The sequence below is a fragment of the Pezoporus flaviventris genome, unplaced genomic scaffold (assembly GCF_033815535.1).
Source record: "Pezoporus flaviventris isolate CSIRO_AGI_PZ_B2104156 unplaced genomic scaffold, CSIRO_AGI_Pfla_v1 ptg000029l, whole genome shotgun sequence".
In the NCBI taxonomy this organism is placed as follows: Eukaryota; Metazoa; Chordata; class Aves; order Psittaciformes; family Psittacidae; genus Pezoporus; species Pezoporus flaviventris.
Genome location: NW_026892577.1, coordinates 9,482,825 through 9,497,392, shown reverse-complemented (window position 1 = coordinate 9,497,392; position 14,568 = coordinate 9,482,825). Strand labels below are relative to the sequence as shown.

General features: G+C 41.8%; 1 protein-coding gene across 2 annotated transcripts in view; it reads right to left on the bottom strand.

The window, feature by feature from the left end:
• Positions 1-1,258: 1,258 nt before the first annotated feature.
• STN1 (STN1 subunit of CST complex) overlaps positions 1,259-14,568 on the bottom strand; it is a 44,123-nt gene continuing 30,813 nt past the window's right edge. For both annotated transcript variants that reach the window (XM_061458830.1, XM_061458829.1), the window contains 3 exons: positions 8,259-8,381; positions 6,835-6,907; positions 1,259-3,119 (listed from right to left, as the gene is read on the bottom strand). In XM_061458830.1, the coding sequence (XP_061314814.1) occupies positions 2,962-3,119; positions 6,835-6,907; positions 8,259-8,381 (354 nt within the window). In that variant the 3' untranslated portion in view covers positions 1,259-2,961. The remainder of the gene's footprint in view (positions 3,120-6,834; positions 6,908-8,258; positions 8,382-14,568) is intronic.

Below are 14,568 nucleotides of genomic sequence, written 5' to 3'. Positions count from 1 at the left end.
CTAGCCTGGGTACTTCTGAGCACGCATATGCATATGCTATTCCCTGTAGGTATAAGAGAGGGAATGCACTCAACCAGAGTGTTAGTCTCTGTTGGGTGGCCACCATGGAAAAAAATAAAGCATGCAAACTTAAGGCACAACTATTCCATACAGTTATTGAGAATTAGAATCTCTGTAACTTAAATCTAGACTCCTCCATTAATTTTGCCTTAACTGTTTGGTCTTGTAAAAACCGTAGGCTCCCTTGTGTTCATACATATTACTTCCCTGAGCTAACTCAAGTGAGAAAAAGCCCTTTTTGCTGTTCCTGGGGAGCAATCTCCAACAGAATGCACCCTCCATCACATGAGTCCAGCATTGTCAGCAAGGACCAACTTAAAAACCCCCAAGGACAGGTTCTTTCAAGAGTGACTATCCATCTTTCCACAGGCAAGTTCCTCTCCCTTCATCTCTGAGGCTTCACAGCTGCTTTTAAAGTGCAAGAGGGACAGGACAGAGAGGGAAGACACTTTCATGAATCTCCAATGCATGGAAAATAGGTGCCATGGAGTTTTAGGCAGACTTTACACACAGAAACACATCTAAAACCCAGGAAGCGCAGCATTAAAGTTGGATGCAGCAGAACCCATTAGAAGCTGTGTGTATGACTATACAAGCTGCAGAGGAAAAAGATGTAATCCTATTTTGGTATGAATTTATTTTAAGGAGACCCTAAAGAGCAACATGATCTCCAGACTATCTTTCCTCCAATACTTAGCAAACTCATCCAGCTCACACACTTGGCTGACACCCTCAGGAGAACCAGGGTCAGTCTTTCTTCTAACCCAGGAGAGGAGATCACCTTTCCCACTGAGCCAGTAGTGTTCTTTTAACCCTCTCCCAGCAAAATCAGCTTCTGCCAATACAGAACATTCAAGGAAATGGCCAAGCCAGTCTCTTAAATTAGATGCCACATTCTTCCGCATGACCAAGACACCTTTAAAGAAAGTCCCTGAACTCATGCCAAGCAGGTGACTTGTTAACTCCCAAAGTGAGTATGAATTTAGGAATCAAACTCCAAACTGCTTCATAAATGGCCTTTGTTTTTAACCATCACTTCAAACTGATCAGTAATCAGAGCAGGAATCTGAAAAACAAACCTTCCCTCTGGACAACCAGACCTTTTGCAGGCATAAATTTAAGGTGCAATTCCTGTCAGTACCAATTCTCTCTGAATCTGGACTTTCACTTATTTTCAGAGACATGGGACAGGCAGGCAAAGAGAGAAGACTTCTATAATTCTTTATTAATCATCTTCTCTTTCATTTCCTCCTGCACAAGTACATCCTTTCAGCACCTGTTCAGGCCCATATTAAGATCTGACTAACAGGTACCCAACTCGAACCAGAGCAGCAGTGCTAGCAGCAGGGCAGCCTGCAGGGAAACAAACTAGTGAGCCCTGCAGCAAGAAGGGAATTTACAGCAAAAGAATGATTCATACATCATTTTCCACTATGAACAAACGCACCATCTCTTTAAGGACAGAGTTTTCCACAGGCCTCTGAATGCAAATGCCAAATATTTTGTCATGCCTTTCTCTTAGCCTATATCTCACTGCAGCCAGAGCTTGGAATGAGGCATATAATATAACAAACCAGAGACCTGGCACACATGGGGCTACTCACTGGCTTTCCTCATGCCTATGGTTTATTTTTCCCTGCTATGTCAATCCTTTTAGGGCTTTACCACTACATCTGCCTCCTGGGAGTCTGCTATTTCAACTGTTCCAGGGAAGGTGCAGAGGAAAGAGGAAGGATACATTCAATCCTTTCTTCTCTTTTCAAGTTAAAGGTCTCACCTCCACACCATTAAACAGATTAATTAAACAGACAAGCCCCTCCAGCAGCAAGCCCTCTCTAAGGATAAATACTGAACAGTTCTGGGCTTTGAACTGTGGCACATAACAGAGATCAAACATCTTGCATGGCAACCTTCTTTAGGCTAGTGTTATTTCATCAATGTCTTCCGTTCCCCTGCAAGCACAGAGATGAATAGTATTTTTCCCCGAGAGTGACAAGGAATATAAGACACAAAAGATAATGGAGAGCATGGAGATTACAGTGGGTCTTGCTGGCTTTCATGTTTTCTTTTCCAAAGCATCTGATTTATGATTTGCCATTTGTGATGTAGGAAGCAGTTTAAAAATAAGCAGCAAAATGGAGGCTGATTTTGAGAATTCTGGTCTGAACAGAATCCACAGCAACACACACCAGTAGTGTGCACAGTAGCCTGGGGAATCCAGACATGCTCAACAAGCAGTGGGCAAGGTTGCAGGGTGGGGAAGGGATGCAAGACTCCATTCCTAAATATAACTTTTGAGAGAAAGGCCAGGACTGTGCTTCAGTAGTGCAAAAGTTGCACATATTCAGGAATACATTTACAGACATGGGTACACCAACGCTGCCAGGAAGACCAGGCAAATCTTTTGATTGTTTGCTTACATGTCTTTTCTCTAGGTATTATAAAGCATATATAAAAAGAAAGATCCACAGCTATTACCATATGGAAAGATCATAAGATCAGTCTTTAAGCCAGAAAAAATGAGTCCTGTCATGCCCACTGTTGTAAACAGCACTCTGGAGCAGTGCCTTTTCTTTAGGGCTGTAAATGTGAGGACAACCATCTTACTGCAAGGAAAGAACAGTTTCTTTTCCAGCTCCCCTGCTGTGTTAGGATGTCCAGAATCAGGCTGATACAACTTTCACTAGGAATAGTGAGGAAGTCAGCAAGAATATTAACACAAGTATTTTAGCAGCTTCTCTGGAGCTAGACAAAAACAGTATTTGGAGAATCAGAATGCTCTTTTTTCTCCCTCTATCTAGATCATATCAGGTAATAGCAGCTTTTCAGGGTCACTCAATCTCTCCTTCCTCCCTCCTTTATCCAGAATGGACCACAATGAATGTATCTTATCTTCTCTCTTTAAAATGTCATATAATATCCTTCCATGGTGCTGACAACATCACTGTTTCTCTCCAGCAGTTCCAAGACACGGTGCATCACCACTTCAGTCAGAGAGGGGTTGTAGCTCTGACAAACACAATTTAAAATATGAAGGAAATGGCAGCCTTTTTCAGCATCTGCAGAAAAAAGAAGTTAAACACAGTCAGGCATGGAGGAAAGGCTTCAGACTTTTAACTATTATAATCCAGATTAGTCATGAGAGAAAGTTCCGTGGCCAGGACCCTTAACTGCTTGCCCAATGCTGGCATCTTGTGGAAAATCTGCTACAATGCAACTTTCGTTCATTTGGCAATGCAATCCCATCCCCACACTTAGACTACTCAGACAATAACGGAAGTAGAAATTCACAGAAGTATCAAATTTTACGCTCTTTTAAGAGGAATTACCATTAAAATATAGAAGAGATCAGAAATGCAAAAGAATCCCCTTTCCTAGAGGGCAAACCAGAGACAAAAGTCCTTAATGGCTGCTGCAGTACTTCATGCAGCTACTGTGGGCCTGGTGGAGCCATCACTTGAAGCTCAGCTGTCTCAGTCAACATTTCATCCAACACACCCTTTAAACCCAGTCTCCCCAAGAGCTGAACTTGCAACAGATTTCTTTCTCCCCCATGGCTAATAATGGAAAGGAGCATAAATGAGATGGATCAGAAAAAAACCAACTTCCCTCCTCCTCAGCTCACATGATGTAAGTTAAGTTTGAGAAGTTACAGCGGGGTCCCTGTAACTCGTTCTTGCTGCCTTTGTTTATATTTTTGCCACTCTCTACTCTAGAATCAGCTGAGCCACAGAACTGCCTGAGAAGCTACAGAGAAAAGTCACTGGTAGGTAGGACGCAATGCCGAGTACTAGGAAATAAACAGTTCAGCCTAATTCCTATTAGGCTGTGAATCCAGCAAAGATACTTCTTTAGAAGTCAGTAAGCCAGCATGATAAAACACCTTAGTAGCTGGTAGCCAAAAATGCATCCACCACCCTAGGATGGCTAAGTGCAAGGAACAGAACAATGACTCTACCTGGACATAGTGGCTATTGTTGCAAACAAAGTAGCTGGCTGCATTTTGCATTAGTCACGGGTTTGTCATAAGAAGGCTCAAAGTGCCCATCCCTGATCTAACTTACCTTAAGTCTCAATGAATTAGAATAGTGACTCAAGTGTTACCCAACAGTACAATACATACTTTCCTCCTACATGCTGGCATAAAATGGCATTTTGGGGTAGCTGCAGGTATGTACTATCATTAAGTAAACCAGAAACAGTCCTAGTCTATGATCCAACTTTGAGGGAATACACTTCTTGCAGCAGAGTGATGCTGTCCCTCTTTCATTGACATAGTGCACTCCAGCTTCTGTCCACGAGCTGAGGTAAGCTGGGTTGTGAACAACCTACCAATAGCAGAGAGGACAGAGTCACAGAACAGGTACCATTTGCCACTGTGGACATCTCACATGGGATCCATTCTGATATAGTAAATTTAACTTGAAGTGGTCCTGGTTTTTTTTCCCCTTCATTACTATTGGCCTCAGCTAAGCCTAAAACCAGAGTAAAATTAAAAAAACCCCACCAAAACAAAAAACAAACAAAAAATACTCCCTCCCCCCCCCCCAAAAAAAAAAAACCACAAAAAAAAACCAAACCCAAATCAAATCCACCCACCCAAATCTGTACTAAGTCTTCCATTTTGCAGTTCATGCTGGAGTCAAAATGTGCTGTCATCCTTTTCTGGCTGTCTTAAGCCTCTAGGTGGACTCAGAGTGGCCTTGCATGAGGGCACTTAAGATCAGAGTGTGGAATTACAATTGGAGCCAAGGACTAGGCTTGTCAAGTAGGCATATTACAGGTCAGGGTTTGTGGAGCTCTGACTAGGCATGCTGGGGATTTTCTTTATTTCTAAAGTAATTCCAGACAACTGGGCTGGGCCTGATAATGTGTCAGAACTAAAGCAATGGGGTGAGGCATTGCCTTGTAAAGTGGCAGAGAAGTAACCCACTGGAGAGAAGAGCTTGGTTCATCCTAAATCAGTCTTTCTGTCATGGAAGATTAACACTACTTTTGAAGGAAAATGGGTAGCAATTTCTTGCAACAAATAAGCAAAAGCCCTTTAGGTATTACCACGTTCTTATGGTCTCACCACGAGCCTACTCACTCTTCAAGGCCAAGCTGGCTAAGACTGCCAACCCACCAGCAGGGGGGGGCCGACAGTCACATTGAGCTCTGTGCTCTTGCATCATTCAGCGACAGTAAAATATCTGCAGTTGGTCTGGATTGAAGCTTCTTGTCTTTCCTCCTCAGAATCTCCTATTACCAGTGCATTGAAAAGGTTTTTCTGAAAACTAGCAAAGAGACACCGACCTGGAAATTGTCCTCTTTACAACAGGAAACTAAGGAGATGGAAAGCTTCAAGCAGAACAAGAGGCTCTGTAAAGCAGTTGCTATTTTTAACCTGCTCAGTACGGAAAAAATGGCTTTGAGGACTCGGGACTCTTTATTTTCTGGGACTGATCTACAAGTTTCTGTCTGCTGTTGACTCTTCCCAACTAGGAGAAAGATCTTCCCAGCCTCTCAGTACTTCACCAGTGTGATAGTACGTAATAGAGGAGTTAAACACCAGGCAGCCGCTCAGTGCCCTGTGTCAGCTATATGCAGGTTCTGGCCTTTATAGTGGCAAAAAAAAAAATGGGTTCCCATGAGAACCAGCTGGTGCATAAAATGGGCAGAAGAATGACTTGACTCTTACAGAGATTATGTTTGTATTTGTTAATGGGAAAAAAGACAATTAAACAATGTGATACGGTAACTTGTACCGGAACAGCCTCAAGCAAACAAGCCCATCTTCACCTGCATGCCCATTAACATCGACTCCCTCCACCCCTCAAAGATACAGAACTCCTACCTCCACCTAGGAACCCTGTCTGCAATTACCCCACTGCTTGAAATAGCCAGTTGAAACCTCAGAAATAATACTACTTCACTTTGCCTATTTTCTTTCAGGATAAGAATCATACACCAGGTCCTACAAGCACTATTATGGTTGTGATATTAAGGATAAAAGCAATTTAAGATTATATACCTGATGTTCTAGTCAGTCTTTCATTCTGTACTAAAGAGCCTTCTACCCCACAAATAGCTGCAAGTGATCCCTGCTGACACATTCTGTCCAATGAATTGAAACTCTGTAGCAATGTGCCAGTGTAATTAGCAAACGCTCAAGTTAAGCACAAGCTATCGCTATGGCAATATGACACAGTAGACTCCAGGGACAGGGATAACTCAGAAGCCACATGAGGTACATCACCTGAAAAGAAGTGGATTTTGTTAGACTGAAATTCCTACCTGCAAAGAACAACCACCTGAGCTCTACCTGAGCTTAACATCTACAGCAAATATCCTGTTGACTTACTGGAGGTGGGGATTTTACCTTTCTGCACAGTCACTTTTTGTGTCAACACCCCTGTAGAAACTGAGCTAGCAAGATTTGCTACTTATCTGAAGTGCAAAGCAACAGCTGCTGGGTGCTGACCTAACTCTGTCATGTTTGGTTCCTCCCAAAATCTAAGTATTCTCCAAAGATATAGATCTAAGATAATGGCTAATTGTTTCAGATCTGAGAGGTCTTCTTCCCGCTGGGCACACCGGCTCCTTCTTTCTCCATGCTGACAGGAAGCTGCTCTTGTACTCCTGCTTTCAGCCATAGTGATTAGCTACACCAACAGCTCAGCTCCAAGTTCAAGGGTAAGGACAAGAAGCATATCTAATCCAGCAGCAGGAGGAGATATTGTCATCAATATATCAGCAACAGTTCATAAGAGCCCTGATTACACTGTTACTTACGCCTGGGTTTTCGACAGTCTTCTTTAATCACATCAAGGGTCACTTTAAGCAGCTCCTTATCATGGTCAGTCACCTGGAGAAAACAGAAGAAACTGACAGTTCATAGCAGTCTATTTCACAGTAGATGGCATGGCTGTTGAAAAGCAATCCAATGCCATGTATTCTAAACTAACACTGTCTTAACTACAGTCTGCATTATATACTGCCTCCGAGATTAACAATGAATGATAACTCTTTAGTTATTTTTAGTACCATTACCAGCACCCATGAGTTAGACAAAGAACATGATATAACAGAATCCAAACACCAAGTGTCACCCCACTTCGATCAAGAGAACTATCCCAGGTCTCAGGCTTCAGTGTGCTCAAGCTGCATCAGCAGTTTTGCAACCATTGAACACAGACTGCACTTAGAATAGCATCAGTGCGTAAGTTTGGTGCCGAGTTACAAAAAGAACCACCCAGTAGGTGAGTGCCTGTGGGTCAATGCCAACCTCATGAAGTTCAACAAAGTGAAGTGCAAGGCCCTGCACCTGGGTCAGGGCAATCCCAGGCACAGCTACAGGTTGGGCAGAGAAGAGATTTAGAGCAGCCCTGCAGAGGATGACAGGGGTGTCGGTTGATGAGAAACTGAGCATGAGCCAGCTTCAGTGTGTGCCCGCAGCCCAGAAACCTGCATGCTTGGCTGTATCAAAAGGAGTGTGACCAGCAGGTCAAAGGATGTGATCCTGCCCCTCTGCTCTCGTGAGACCTCACTTAGGAGTATGTTGTGCAGTGCTGGTGGCTCCAATATAGGAAAGGATATGGAGCCGCTGGAACAAGTCCAGAGGAGGCCAGGAGGATGATCAGGGGTCTGGAGCACCTCCTGTATGAAGACAGAAAGTTGGGGCTGTTCAGTTTGGAGAACAGGAGCTGCGTGGAGACCTCATAGCAGCCTTCCAGTATCTTAAGGGGGCCTACAAAGATGCTGGAGAGTGACTTCATCAGGAGCTGTGGTAATAGGACAAGGGGTAATGGGTTCAAACTAAAACAGGGGAAGTTCAGGTTGGATATAAGGAAGAAGTTCTTTACTGTGAGAGTGGTGAGGAACAGGTTGCCCAAGGAAGTGGTGAATGTTCCACCCCTGTCAGTGTTCAAGGCCACGTTGGACAGGGCCTTGAGCAACCTGTTCTAGTAAGAGGCATCCCTGCCCATGGCAGGGGGTTGGAACGAAACGATCTTAAGGTCTTTTCCAACCCAAACCATTCTATGATACAGAGATAAAAGCAACAGTGAAGTAAGCTGCAGGTAAGACTTTCAGTAAAGAGACAGCACTTGGATGCCCAGCTTCTTTTATTGAAACATTTCTACTATTTTTGAAACATTTCTACTCTCTGTGAAAGTCAGAGCCCTGAACTTCTTTGCAACCACAGTTTAGTTTCTTACATGGTATAAGTCCTTGGAACTACCAGGTTTCTGGAAAACCACCCCTTTTTCTTGTAGCATCCTTATTGCTTGCTTAAAAACACTGTGAATCCTTTTGGAACTGCAGTTACTTTTTGACTTCACCTGGATGGGAAGAAAGGAATGAAGTAGATGGTGAGAAATCTCAGCTCAACTAAAGTTACCAGCAACAGCTCCAGATGCTTTCAAAAGCAAGACAACTTCAGGTGATTTTATTACACTTTTAGGGTTTTTATTTTGTAATTCACAAATCGTATCTGTTATGCAAAAACCAACCAACATCCCTGAGCTTTAAAAACAAAAAAATAACCAGAAGAGTTTGCTATTCTTAAGGAACTGCAATCTCCTAAATACCTCCTTTGTATTTAGCAGCTACCTGATTGTGTACTGAGAACTCTCTTTTGGAATAGGTTTGTGATGCTCACTCAGCGTTTGACTGTTTAGCTAATCAAGCTTTGATCATATTCAGAGTTTTCCTGGTAAAAAGGGTAGTGCTTTGGAAGGTGATATTCAGGAAGAATCCAAATGCTGGGGACTAGATGCCCATCTCTTGATTTGAAACTGAGGAAGCATCCAAGGAAAAGGAGGAAATCGGCAAGAGCAGTATTTGTTTCTTATCCCGTGTTTCCAATATTTTGCACGCATTCTGGTCATGCTCTCAAGAGATTCTCCACAGCCTGATGAAATGAAAGGATAAAGAGCACATAAGACATTAAGACAGGTATAGAAAATGAGTGAACAAAGGATTCAGTTTTGAGGGCAGGCAGGGAACAAGTCTCTTGTGAAAGGAGGTGGGCCTGGAAGTCCATAACTGAGGATGCCATTTAGAATAAAGGGTTCTGCACTTGGGACACTCCTAATAGAGTAGGAGGAAAGGGGAAGAAAAAAAAATTAGGGAGAAGCAGGGCTTGCTTGGAAACAGAACAGAGCCAAGACAGTAGAATGACAGCTAGGGAAGTGGGAGGAAAAGAAGAATCAGTTGTAGAAAAGAGAAAGTATGGGTAGACAAGAGCAAGACCACGACTTACTCTTCTCCCTATCTTATCTGTCCTACTCTGCGCTGCAACTTCCTATTTATCCGCACAGAGTACTTCATTCCCCAATTGTTGGTTGCTCATTTGTTGGAAGCACACAGTACTCCTGTGGTTTCCCTTGAGAAGAGAGCTGAACTGCTTCCCACAAACCAACATGTGATAACTAGAACCACAACAGAGCAACCAAAGCATGATTTGCTAAGCTATTTCTTCAGCTTTCACTGTAAATGCTTCCACCCTATTCTGAAAAAAGGACTTCACATATCCTACTTCACCCACAGAAGCCTTGGGAGTGAAACAGGCAACCACATATGCACTAGAATGAATTCGCACAAATACGTGAAACAGACGCCACGTTAGCAATAGAAGAATATCTTTCCACAAAGCATTCATTCAATCAATTTGCAAGTCTCAAACAAAACTCCAGCTGCTTCTAAGCCTGGAAGCTGATGTGTCTAACTGGGAATAGTTCAAAGATCCAATAGGGATGTAACTGTTAGCATGTATCATGAGTTTCTCCATCCTCTCCCTCCAAGCTAGACCTCAGTATTTCGACAGGCCATAGTCACATCTCACTCTTTCTGTGTCCCACAACAGCTTTTTCCTCTCAGACTGAGAGTCAAAAATCATTGCATAATCATTGCATAATAGTTCAAATTAACACAGAACAATGGCCATTATTCTCAGTTCAGTTTTCTCCTTCTCTTCCAGACTGAAGGACTTCAGTTCCCAAATGTTCATCTGTGCCCCTGTCCACCACAGCTATATCAGTGTGGATAAAAACAGTCACTGCTTCCAATTACAAACTTGACCGTACATCTGGACACCATTCCAGTCATAACTTTAATACCACTATCATATTTCTCTTTACAATGCCTCTTCTGAGAAACTGAAGAAACAAATACAAAATGTAGCAGGAAGGGTTAGGAGTGAATATTTTCTCATGGAATAGCACATTGCCTTCACCATACATAAAATGAAGGGACTTTGACTCTCAAATGCAGTAATAAATCCCCAAGAATCTAAGAAACTGCTAGCAAAGCAACCACCTCAAGACTCTGATCAATTTTTAATGTGAAAGCAAACATTTGGGGAAAGAAAAAAAAAAGATAAAAATATCTCCAAGGCAGCACGATGATTATTCAGTTTGGCTTAACACTGAGAGCCCACCAGAAAAAGGAGATAATTAAAACCAGACTCTGTGTGAACTGACACACAGCTCAGCCTGGATGGGTACTGAAACAGAATCACTAAGAATGCAAGTCAAGACACTGACAGAGCAAAGGCAAAGAAGCAGGTTTGGGGGCAAGAAAATAAGTAAGCAGCTGCTATGTATCAGCACTCTCTCCTATGTCCTGCAGAGTCCAAGCAAAAGGGCTCCACTGCAGAAGGACTGTTCCTGAAAAACAAATGAGGGCTCCTGCCCTCTTCAGAGCCTTCAACATTACCCTGAAATGACACAATATGCTTGCATTTTTTTCCTGGTGTGCTCTAGAAGATGCTTCCTCCTTTCCATCCCTACAAGTACAGCAACAATTGAGGAGTTTTTACATGAACACAAGCCAAAATTACTTAATCTGTTCTTTTGGTCCACCCAAAATATCTCCAGCATTTCATGCTGAAAATTCAAAAGTCAATAGTACTTCTTCCCAATACCTTATCACTTTCTGTTAAAGCAAACCAGGCCATCAATTATTCTGGACTTGGAACCCGTCAGAGCCAATGTACACCTAAGCTTCCGATTTAGTCTACTGAGCAGAAATCTGCAGGAGACTGAACATGGGGCTATACACAGAAAGAAGAAATCTAGGCTATGAAATCCTGCTTTTATTTCAGATTTGAAATGCAAGCATTTATCACAGTTACTAGGATGTATTGTAGCTGTTAGTGTAGTTCCGAGTCACAGCTTATTAGCCATCACTTTACTTTTACAAAGCTTTTCATCAGAGAAATGCAGATGTTTAGTAGTTTAAGTGCTCATCCAAAGCACCAGCAAGATTTGAATATGGATTTTGAATTTAACTCTCACAATGTTCACACTTCGCTTTACAAAATGCCCCTCACCTCAGTATGCCTTAGTTTCCCCAAAATCATTCATTGCTTTTGCAAAGCATTTTCCTCCCCCCTTACAGAAAAAGAAGCAGCTATTAAATAACAGTTTTACCATCACTACCCCTACTCCCAAGACCGCCCAAGGACTCTGTAGCAAAGCCAGCAGAAGAATCCATATCTCCAGAATTGGTATTTTAATCAATATACTATATCTGAAGAGTTTCACACAGCTTAGTGAGCTGGTACTGTGCAACCAGTTATTCTCAGATCTTTAAAATGAGACACACTCTGTACAATCAATAATAGGTCAAAGAATGAAGTGGTACAGGAATTAGTCAGTTTGTTCAAAATGCTGAAAGTATGTAACCTTTGGCTTATTACAAATCACAACACACCCCGATAGTGTTGAAGTTTCCTGGTGTAACCACACACGTGATTCTACTCACGGAATTGCCCTTTGCAGTTTCTCATGCAAGGTTTAATCCTTAGCACAGACAGGTGATAATTTTAGTAATAGTGACTCTGGACATGTCAGTCCTGCAGTCCTATAATAAGCTCTGCAATATACATATTTAAAGCAGCAGTGAAGCTTCCTCAAGAGGCAGGAAGACAAACACATAGCATTAAGAATGTATAATGCACTATATTACACCTACAATACAATGTACAGGGTATATACAGTAAGTACAAACAGCACCATAAAACTCCCTGCTTTAACAAGTATACTTGTCATTGCTGACCCCAAGATAATATTCAAATCACAAGTAGTAAAAACAGTAGAGCCTGAAAATCACAACCCCAGATATGTGTCCAAGCTACTGACATACACAGACTGGAATGGCAATACTAAAATAGCACACACTACAGCTTACACATGGAAGAAGTACATAAAAATAGTTAATCAGGGCTGGTTAGTTGCATTGGAACTAGATGATCTTAAGGTCCTTTCCAACCCTAATGATTCTATGATTCTACGACATATTTAATCCAGTTGAGAAACTGGATGGACCAAGTTCACATGCAGTTTTCTTCACGAAAATGAACCAAGGGCTTGTCTATTGACCAAACATGATTGCCTAAATCCAGCAAGTACACCCTTACGTTCTCTAAGCACAAGCTTGCTTCTTCTGTTTCTTGCTTTTAGTCTTCCTTGTGGCACCAAGCCCTCCAGTCTCAAAAGTCATTTGTTTTAAGGGATAAGGGAAAGCCTATAGCTTAGGGACAGAGGGGGCACTTGTTATGTGAAATAAATCTCTATTGGCTTTAAAAACAGGGAGCCTTCCAATTCTCTTACCTATCCTCTGTAGGCTATAAAATTAAATACTCTCTAGTGTATGTCTGAGCAGAGGACATGATTTGAATTCTGCTATGTGCATCTGCTAGAAGGAAATTTATTCTGGAGAGACAGAAGACTGCACTGTTGGAGAGCCATTAGGACTAGAACTAGGTATTGTAAGACATGGATGGGATGTAGACAGGCCTCAGGTACAGTAATGCTGAAAATGAACAGACATGCTGCCTACCTCAAGCTACACCAGCTACCTCCTTCTATCTTCAACCTCTGCTCCACACCACTGCCAGTGACTCCATAGCAGCTCACCACCTCCCTGAAGAAAATACTGCATGGGGAGATATCCTCCCACTATGATGAACACTGTGCAAGTACTTAAAAGGCTGTGAAAGAGATGAAGCAGGTGCACCACATCTCCTAGGGTCACAGGGTAAGGACAACAGAGGCAAGAAAAAAGTTTAACAGCAACTGTTGCGGGGTTAAAAAAGATGAAGTTATATATCCAAATAACTTATCCTTTCACATAAAGGAAAAATGCAAGAAGTGAGCAAGCGCATATATTGACATGTGGTCTAAATTTTTGGTCCACTCACCTAGCTATTGCCTAGCCAAATAGACATAAAATAACATCATTCCACGCAGATCCCTTTATCCTTTTGGTTTGAGGGCAATATAAACCAGAAGACTACAGAGGAGAAAAGAGAAAAAGAGTGAGAGAACCCAGATCTATTACACTTATTTTTGTGGATCAAACTGGGTACTTGACCCTTTGCCAGTTATGAGAAGTGACCCCTTCTAGAGACAGGGCAAAAGATCAATGAAATGCATTTCTAGACCATTACTTGGCGCTCCTCTTAAGACATTCACGTCACTTGACAACTGCAGGTTCTTTCTTATGCAAAGATATATAAGCCTCTTTGCAAGGGATTAATACCAAAGGGCAATGGGGAGAACTGCAATTTCTAAATAAGCATCTGTGTGCCCAAATTCCTGGGACACATACTCACACCTTTGCATCATGGTCAGGAGTAACTATTCATTATTATGATAGCTCCTCATGGCTGCTAACAACACTGATGCTACATTGGTTTTGTTGGTTTGAGTTTTTCTGGTTGGATGGTGGTGGTTTTTTGCGCCTTTTTGTTTGGTCTGCATCAGTTCCTGCTTTAAATGGCTTTGCAGTTATTCAGCTTGATCTTTCTATAAATGCTGAAACTTCAAAGGTGGAAGTTTCCATTATTAGTTACAAGGACCACTACCTTCTTTAATGTAAAGCATTTGGGAACTTTTAATACGATTCCAGCTAGTTTAGAAAACATACCCTGTCCCATGTTGGATATTCTAGTATCAAACTTTTCTCTCAAAAATGAGAGTTGCTCCTGTTACAGTTTATGCTCACTTTAAAGCAAACAACAAAACCACCTTCAATAAAAGAAACAGCTAAAACAGCGATCAGGAAGCAGCTATGACCTCATCCACAAGGGAATGTTTTTTGTCATGTTTGTTTGGTTTGGTTTTGGGTTTGTTGTTTTGGTTGTTTTTTTTTTTTTAAAGAATTAAACAGACATCAGATGTTAATATAACACAGCACTTAACTTTTACAGTGCATATCAAAATCAGGCAGTGAAAATGACTTCCACGGATTTATTTCTCTAGAGAAACCTAAGTATAAACAAGCGTATCACAACACAAGCTTAAGTTTCAGTTGCCATTGGTAACATGCTAAAAGCCATAACTGTTACTTCTGCAGAAATTTACCACTTCACACCAGTTAAGAATCTGGTCTGTAATTTATCCAAATAACACAGAGTAATATGAAGCCATTTGACAAAATGTTTGTTGTTCTAATTCCAATTCTGCAGTAGATCAAGAATGTACTATCTCACTGGAAAGTTTCTTAATAGTTTGGTTACAA